This window comes from Macrobrachium nipponense, chromosome 32, assembly GCF_015104395.2.
Source record: "Macrobrachium nipponense isolate FS-2020 chromosome 32, ASM1510439v2, whole genome shotgun sequence".
Classification (NCBI taxonomy): domain Eukaryota; kingdom Metazoa; phylum Arthropoda; class Malacostraca; order Decapoda; family Palaemonidae; genus Macrobrachium; species Macrobrachium nipponense.
In genome coordinates, this window is record NC_061094.1 from 19,750,114 (window position 1) to 19,759,838 (window position 9,725).

General features: G+C 43.6%; 1 protein-coding gene across 1 annotated transcript in view; it reads right to left on the minus strand.

Moving 5' to 3' along the window:
• LOC135207256 (exosome complex component CSL4-like) overlaps positions 1–9,725 on the minus strand; it is a 118,176-nt gene that overhangs the window by 100,512 nt on the left and 7,939 nt on the right. Inside the window, exon 2 of the mRNA XM_064238910.1 lies at positions 1,790–2,000. Within this exon, the coding sequence (XP_064094980.1) occupies positions 1,790–1,957 (168 nt within the window). The 5' untranslated portion in view covers positions 1,958–2,000. The remainder of the gene's footprint in view (positions 1–1,789; positions 2,001–9,725) is intronic.

Genomic DNA, 9,725 nt, shown 5'->3' on the forward strand with positions numbered 1-9,725 from the left:
TGAAACTCCTGAATCTCGTAAGACTGATCATTGGAAGCGGTCTCCTCTTGGCTTCCTAAGAAACTGGGAAGGGTCAGGCACAGCACCAGTCTTAGATGCACTCTTCTAAAACTGGGAACAAGGGCACGGCCTCGTGTTTTAGGAGTCTCGTGGGCGTGAAGCCCACAAGACTCCTGAAACACGAGACCCCAGAAGAGAATGCGAATCAGCTCCCACCCTACAAGCGGGAAGAGCCAACAAGAGAACCTTGCCTCCCCAAAGAGAGGCAGTCCCTAAGAAGCTCCATATGACTTCTAAAGGGAATCTCCTTCCTGCTTCTCCAGGTGTTCGGTCAAGACAGAGACACCAGGTGCTGAGTCAGAGACCAAGGGCACCAGACTAGGCCCTGGCCAAGCACTGGTGCAGTAGTGGCAAGGACAGCCGAGACACCTACATGTCTTGGCTTTATTTTTTTGCCCTGTGCCTGAACCAGAATGGTGAGAGGTCTCTCCGGCACCAGTTCAGGATGCTCGAGACTCTGTAGAAACTCGAGTACTCGGAGTGTCTCAGCTAGGCCAAGACCCCAACATAGCACAAGTCTTAGAAGCGGACTTCTTACAACTGGCAACAGGAGTGCAAACTGAAGTCTGTGCACCAGACAGTTCCTGAAATGCAAGACCCAGTGAGGTATGCGATTCAGTTACAGAGTCTGAAGGCCAGGAAGAGCCAACGAGAGAACTCAGTGCCTCCTCCCCACTCGGTTAAGAGCTACAGGAATGTCAGTATCAGCCACAGGAGCAATCTGGGCAGCAGGGGCAGGAGGCACAGCAGGAGCTACCTAGTGACTGGTCACCAGGGAAACCGGAACAATCAAGACAGGAGGCATAGCAAGAGTAGATAGACCACAGGTACAACATGGCAGTGCCACAGCATACAGGAGTGCCCCATAGTTGAAAATCCAAAAGGAAAGGGCACCAATACTGACAATCCAGCCATTTAACTGCTGTGCCTACGATGCTAGCTGTCAACCTGTTGATTAGTAGCGATAAACTCCTCTTGCTCTGAGGGTAACTACCATACAATGCAGGGGGAGGCACTTGTGAGGAGATCATCCAATACCCACCCCTCTGGCAATCTTCGCCCAACAAGCGAGCAAAAAAGGCGAAGGCGAGACCGGCATAAGGAAAGATTACTAGGAGAGAGAAACAAGGACAAAGGGGTGGCTACCAAGGGTGCCGTTGGAAACGAAAAAACTTTCTGATGACGCTCAGAAACATTATTCAAAAGTTTCCTCTTGGCAGACTCGCCCATAGCACAAGTGGCAAAGAGCAACAATCAACAAAAGTCACAAAATATATACTGTAAAGCCCTTACAAGCAGAGGTTATGAGAATGAATGATAGGTGAGCAAATGTTGCGCCCATGGCCGCCGACCCTGAGACACGTGCTGGGGGAAGACGGCCTACACAAGGCTATAATAAATTGTAGATTTGTATATTAATAAAAATCATACACACTATATACAGCATAGTACACATAAAGTAAGAAAAGATCCTACCAGAGAAAACGAGCTTAACAACAATTAGGCAAAGAGCTCACAAAAACATGTCCACATCGTATGATGGTCAAAAACAAACTGGAATGTTTCTGTCAGGGGAGGCAGGTACTCCTGCCTACTGGATGGTAGTTAGTGCCTAACCACTTTGTTCAAGAATAACGGCCATTTTCCAGCTTCACCTAATGTAAAGGACCAATGGTTTGTATGTCGTGTAGGAACAATTAAGTTTTCAAAGTGCTTGATAAAAACTCACCTTTACAATTTGTAAATCTCCTTTAGTCGTAACAGTAACTTGACCAGCTAAAGATGCATAAATGTACTTGTTAAATGAGTATGTGCCTTCTCCTGCAATATGGTTACTGCTGGCTTCACACAACCTTTCTCCAGGAACACAGGTAATATGCCCATTCCCAGGCTTCATGTTTACTGCAACTCAAGTACCTAGTCTATACGTAATACAGAACCTGAAATAAAAATAAAATTTAAAAATTACAAATTTTAAAAGGATCATTTATATTTTTCCTAACTATACAAACCTGAGGTCTTTACAATAAGAATATACTACTTCAACACAGATGGAGACTGGCCGTTTAATCTTAAAGAAGGTGGTGTATGTGCTTACTAACCGACTACGGGGAGTCCCGCCCACCCAGTCTGTATGGATTCACTTTGTAAATCTCCTTAGTTTAAGAGTAATTTGACTAGCTAAAGATGCATAAATGTACTTTTCAGTTGAATATGTTCCTTATGCAATATGGTTACTGCCAGCTTCACACAGCCTTTCTCCAGAAACACAGGCAATATGCTCATTCACAAGCATCATGTTTAACTACAACCCAAGTTGTCTATAGTACAGAACATGAAACAAAAGTCAAATGAAAAAATTACAATTTTTGAAAGTAAATATATTGTTATTGTACAATAAAGTTTCATACATACTTACCTGGCAGATATATAGTACTTAGCTATAGACTCCGTCGTCCTGACAGAAATTCGAATTTCGCGGCACATGCTGCAGATAGGTCAGGTGATCTACCGCCCCGCCGCCAGGTGGCAGGAATAGGAACCATTACCATTCTAGAACCAGATTTTCTCTTCCACCTGTCTCTTGAGGGGAGGCTGGGTGGGCCATTTAATCGTATATATCTGCCAGGTAAGTACGTATGTATGAAACTTTATTGTACAATAACAATATGATTTTCATACATTCAACTTCCCTGTCAGATATATACTTAGCTGATCGGCACCTTTGGTGGAGGGTAAGAGACAGCTAATTACTGATTAGACAGGTAAACAACATACGTTGTAAGTAATAAATAAATAAAACCTTGGTTCCTATGTGTTTAGAAGAAGGGTTGACTTCCTAGCTATTGCTAGAAGTCTGCTTCGTCTCAAGAGCCTCAGCGAGGATGTGACCTATGGCTAAGAATTCTTGTAGATCTGTCAATGGGGTCTTATCCACTTACTCAACAGAATCTAATGGTCATTTGTCAAAGGGGTCTTATCCACTTACATGACAATACACCTATGCCTAGTGGCATAATTAAGGAGCACAACACCGATCCTGATCACCTGATCCTAACACGAGGGTTTGTGCTTAATTTGAAAAGAGTTATCCCCAAACTCCTTTCAAACAACGCAAAGAAAAAACACTATGTTAAAATAAAAATTAACTGACTAGTTAAGGATCAGTGTCGGCTCCCTATCCCAGCAACGTATCCGTAGACACGTATAACCAAGAGAGAAGGATCTCTCGTAGGTCAACTTGACCTCCTTCGTGTAATGGGAAGTCAACACAGAGTTGCATCTCCCGTAAGTGACAGCTAATATGTCCTCATGACATATTGTTATGGAAAGAACAAGAATTCATAAAAGCTCGCACTTCATGCGCTTTTAATTCTCAGCTGTTTGAAGGAATCATCAAGTTACTCATGAAGTGCTTTAGCGATCACACTTGTTTCAAAGAAGACCAGGGCTTTCTTTGAAATGGATCTCTTCTGGATGAAGCCTAGAGCCTGGCTGGCGCCTCGCGCCTGCCTGGCGCCTGACGCTTGGTTGGCGCCTAGCTCCTGGAAGGCGCTTTTCGCCCGACTCCTGGCTGGCGCCTCGCGCCTGGCTCCAGACTGGCACTATTTGGCGCCTGGCTGACTCCTCTCCACTTGCTGGAGCTTCGAGCTTAGTAGAGTCTCGAGGATGTCTGGCGATGTCCACATTTTACGCCTGTTTTGGCATTTGGCGCCTGGTTGGCGCTACATTGTCCGAAAGTCCTGAGCCTCCACAATAGTTTATCAGGAGACTGGAGAAGGGTGGAAGAAATTCTTCCACTTTGAGCTTTTGGCCTCTCCGGCAAGGGGAGGTGATTGTAGTCAGCTACATCCATTAGACGATAGGATATCTAACAGTAAGAGAGATAAGAGTCTTCCTCCGAGGAGGATCCTTCTTGAATCCCTCCGTTTCTAACGAGATCTCTTCCTATCTGTTGATGAAGTTCTTCGTTGCAGAATCTTCCCTATCCTTGTCCGAAGGAAGGGAAGGAGCTTGGAAGTCGAAGGAGACTCCGAGCTGAAATTGGGAGGACTCCTGATTTCTAGCTCTTTATTGTATCCCTCTGAATACCTTCTGGGAAGCATTTCGAGCCCTCATCGCATCCCAAAGACTCTGTAGGCAAACGTTTAAACCATTCCTTCTTCTGTAGATAAAAACGTAAGTACCCTGCCTGGACAACGAAACCTCTGAAAGCGTTGAGTCAGGAATAGAGGGTTTTAGTTCTTTTACCAGATATACTATGCTGGCAAGAACCCATAGCCGAGTCTCCACAGAATCTGATGCGAGATTCCAATGCACCAAAAAATTCACTTTGCCTTCTTGGACGTTTAGGGCCAAGAGAAACAAAGAATTCCCTCATAAAACTTCTCAAAGAAGTTTGATGAGGAGCAGTTCCATCTTGTTGGAACCCGGAATCTGTGGCCACAAAAGATCCCATTAGAAGTACATGATATCCTACTCTTGTCAAATGGAGGTATTATATAAGATCCCGAAGCTGTTAATCCTCTGCTATCTCCAATTCCCATTGTAGAGACAAAGCATAGCCTTTTACTGCGCTCTTTGATAGCAGATATATACAAAGGTGATTCTTCCTTCTGAAAAGGAAGAAAAAAACCTCTATGTGGTTCACAGAGGTATCGGAAGAGGACAGTCTCCTCATTCCATCAAGCACGATTTGCAGCAATTCTATGTCCTGGCCATGACTATTGTCATTCACCTTGAAAAATCCTCTCATTCATGTCCACTTCTGGTCATGGAGAGGTTGTTAAGGTCTATTTATAATAGATGATGATAGAATATCCAGACTTTCTTGGAAAAGACTTCCAAAACATGCTGTGAGAAGAACGTGACCTCTGTGAATCCAATCTCTCTAAGACCAAAATGAGGCATAAATTATCATTCTCTCTTCCTTTGACGCCCATTTATCTTAATATCTGTTAAGAATGTATAAATCTAGGGGAAAAAAGACTAAAGTTTATTCCCCTTATAAACTAAAAATGGCATATATTGCTACCTTTCTTGGTTCGAGAATAAGGAAGCAGTATAGAGGCAGCATGTTTGTCTTCCACCTTGCGAAGAGATCTATGACGAAGACATCTCGCAGGTTTCCACAACTCTCTTTCCAACTAAAATTAGACATAAGTCAATAGTTATATTGTCGATCGAGAAGGTTCTCACAGACGTGCAACCTCGTGCAGCGAACCTCTTAAGGATCATTACGTTCCGTGTCTGTGTTCCAAACAGATTCTCTCTTGTTAACGCAAACAGAGGCAAAAAAAGAGATTCTCAATACTTCTTGAAATATGAGAGAGCTGTGGAAATGGCTTAATTGATTTAAATCATTTCTTCCCTCCTTGGGATCGAGCCCCCTTCAAGATAGACAGGGAACGAAATCAGGAACGAACCGTGCCGTTACTGAGCCTGCTGTCAGAGAGGCTACTGAACCCTTCGATTAATAACTCGTTATATCGAAAAGTTAGCAAGTCCATTATTTTGCTTCTGTAAGCATGAGAGCATCAAATAATATACAGGCGGTCCCCGGGTTACGATGGTTCCGGCTTACGACGTTCCGAGGTTACGACGCTTTTTCTTAAATATTCAATGGAAAAATCCGTCCTGGGTTACGACGCTTGTTCCGAGGTTACGACGCTGATGCTTCCGACGCTCCGAGTTAACGACGCTTTTAAAAAACGCATACTATGATAAAAATCCTTTATAGTTTAGCACAGTATATTAATAAAAATGTTATTGTTATAATACAATAAAGTTTGTTCATACTTACCTGGCAGATATATATAATTAAGTGCCCACCCACCTCCCCTCAGGAGACAGTGACACTATAAAATATGAATAGAAAATGGGAATGGTTCCTGATATCCGCCTCCCAGCGGCGGGAATGGGTACTACCACCTGGCCGCCCACTGCGTGTGCCGCGAATTTTGAAATTCTGTCGGACTTCAGAGAATACAGCTATATATATATCTGCCAGGTAAGTATGAACAAACTTTATTGTATTATAACAATAACATTTTGTTCATGAAACTTACCTGTCAGATATATATATAGCTGAATCCCACCTTTGGAGGGTGGGATGAGACAGAATAGGATTTTAGGAAACAAATCTATGTAGATGATAGACATCTTGGTTCCCTACCTTTTAGCATAGCTGACTTCGTGATTACTGTCACCAAAGTCTGCTTCTGCTTTACTAGAGTTGCCAGCAAGGTAGAGACCTGTAATGCTGGTGCACTCTAGATGATCTGTCAACGGGGGCGTGACCACAATGTGACTAGACCATATGACCATACTTCTGAGGGCAACGAAGCTAAAACCACCACCTGACCTTACCTATCAAAGTTAGTTCCATAACTTCTAGGCTAAAGAAAGGGAACGAGCCTCAAGCGACCGACCCTTCAAAGTTAAAAGCACACCTATCCCTTTTCTATAGGATAGGATTCGTGCTGCTTCCTGCCCCCAATAATATATCTACGGATATGTATGGTCCTAGCGACTTGCAGATCTCATATGTCGTCTTCACATCCCGCCGGGAGTGTGATGTGAACACAGAGTTGCTTCGCTAAAACGTGAAACTCAGGATGTTACTGAGTGTCATGCTCTGTTGAAATGCTTCCGAGGCCGCGCCCTCACCTCTTGAGCATTCAGTTTAAAAAATCTCAAATCTTTATGCAAACATAATGAATGAGACTGTTTAAAAGAACTCCTTAACTATAATGCCAGGGTGTTCTTGGACATGGGCAAGTCTGGTCTTTTTACGGAACACCGCAGATTGTCCGAATGACCTCGACTTCCTTTAGTTTTATCAAGATAAAACTTGACAGCCCCGACATGGCACAGGACTCTCTGTGGCTCTTGCCTGATAATTTGTGCCATCCCCTTTATCTCCAGCCCTCTGGGCCAAGGGTTAGATGGGTATTCGTACTTAGCACGAAAGGAAGCCTTAGAGAGCCACCGCATTATGTTCTCTAACGCCAAAACCTCTGATGATGGCTAAAACCTCACTAACCCTCTTAGCCGTAGCTAGAGTGGTTAGAAATTAGCCTTTCTGGACACGTGTATAAGTTTACAGAAAGGAGAAGTTCGAAATGCTTTGACATCCGGAACTTCAGACCACGTCTAAGTTCCATACCAGCTTCGATCTAGACAATTTCAAGATTTCCACAGACCTTAAAGATCGTGAAGGGCTTTTTTGTTTGACAGATCCGAATCTCTGAGCCTAGAGGCCGTCAACAACATATTTCCGTCTTCTACAATAGTTGCGACTGTTTTGGAGGGTGGGATAGCTTATCCCATACTTCAGACGGAAAGGGAAGACGGTAAATTAATACACATAGTTCAAGGTGGAGGAACAGTCTTTCTTCCTACACTATCCCAGAAACGGTCCAGTCCAATTGTACACTGCAAAATAGGCAGCACTGCTATGTCTTGGAAATGGGACTTGCCATAAACTTGAAGATCCTCTCGCTTCTCTACAATCTGAACGCATTCAGACTCAGAGGGGAGAGGTTTTAGGTACCTCTCGAAGCGAGGCTGTTAGAGTAGACCGATTCTCTCGGGAAGGGTCCTTGGAAAGTGCTCTCTGAAGGACGTGGCCTCTGTGCATCCAGCCTCTCAAAGACCAACCTGGAGCGATCAGCGTCTTTGTCGCTCCCTCTGACGCCAGCAATTAATTATATTCCTAAGCTTTGAATAGGGGAAAAGAGACTAACCAACTATCCCCATTCCATACTATAGGATGGCGTCTATTGCTACTGCTCTCGGATCGAGAATAAGGGAGCAACGTAGAAGCTTCTTCTTCGTATTCACTATTGCGAAGAATCTACGAAAGGACGACCGCAGTGTCTCTACAACTCTCACCACAATTCTAAACGAGGATTACTCAGTTTGGAAGTTGATGTCGTCGATCGAGAAGATCCGCACGGACGTGTACTCGTGTATCGAACCTCTTGAGGATCGTTACGTTATATGCTTATGCCCATAACCATCTCTCTCCTCTTGAGACATGAGAGAGCTGTGGAATTATCTAAGATGATTTTGACCACTCGGCCAAAACTCACTCTTTTAGGAACTGGAGAGCCAACCAAATTGCTCCCAATTCTTTTAGACTATGTGCCAGGACATTCTGGTAACCTCTGTCTAGATGCCTGGCACCCTCTCGCTATCACCTAAGGTGGTCGTCAACGCATTGAGAGATGTTAGAATTATTTCTAGATTTTTGATGTTATTTCAGTTCTCTGTTAGGAAAAACTGTAGAGGTCTGAATTGCAGTCTATTCAGGGAAACAAGCTTCTCCAGAGAGGAAATGGTCCCCAGCAGACTCATCCATTCCCTCACAAAGCATGCTTCCTTCCCTAAAAAGGCTGTGCTGCATAAACAGGAGAGCATTACATAGTGATATGCCGCGGTAGACTCGTACAGAACTCTATTACAGTGCGGTAAACCGCACCGAACAGGTCTAAGAGATATCTCTGTTGAAACTTTCTAAGTAAACGGAAGGCATGTTCATTCATGATTACTAGAAATCCCCTCAACCCGAGGCTAAAATCCATGATTGTAGGGCAGAGATACGGCTAGTCAGCCATTCCCGCAGGGGAGAGAGACGTAACCGACCGCGCATGTCAGAGAGCTAGCCGGTACTGCGTTAATCACACAGTAACAGCAGCCTTCATTCATCGTCTCGCACCATTCTGCCTGAGTTGCCAGCTACTCCATTACAAAGGAATAGGTATGATATTATCGAGCAAAAGGAAACTCTCAAGCAGGCATATATAAACGAAACAGAATTCGCTAATTGCAGAAGCTGAGTTGTTGTTGTCGTAACAATACCTTAAGCGTTGTTCTTACCCCGGAAACTTTTGGAAAGTTGCAGGGAATATTGAATAAATACACTTAGCACAACAGTCCTTTCGGTTGCTATCAGTAGAGGTAAATACGATATGCGTATATGACTTGACCCATACGTAAGTAATATGACGCAGAGATAAACTACGTAAATATTGTAGTAATTTGAGCATCAAATTCTCTACTACATTCTTTCCTCGACGAGGAAGAGAGAGAGAATGGAAATCGATTTTGACAGATCCGTGTCTTCTTTCTCTTTGCCAAGAGAACGGATTAAAATTATTCGAATAGAGATCCTCAAGAGAGAACCGAGGATCGAAAAGGACCATTCAAGCTTCTAATGATATTGGACATAAGACTTCATGGACGTAATCTACAAGTCTTTTCTCTTCTCGGATGAGCCTCTGATATGAATGAGAGCTCTTCCGAACCTTGCTAATGAGAGCTTATCCGCTTACGCGATAAAAAGTTATTAAGATCTTTGTCAATGAGAACTAGCCCATTTATGAGGGGTCCCCCACTTACTTGACAAAACGTTCAGTATCTTGTCAATGGGGAAAACCCACTAACTGACAAACAATTAGTTACTTACTAATGGGGGAAACCCCCTTTACATGACAGAAAGTAACCCAGGAATCCGAGTATATAATCTTCCCGATTCTCACAGAAATCGATGAAGGGGCAGGAGGGTTCGAAGAAAAAATTTTTGGGTATGCCTCTCCGCTAACTCCGAATCTTTTTAAAAAAATTTCTGTAAAGAACGTCCTGTGGAGCGTCCTGAAGAA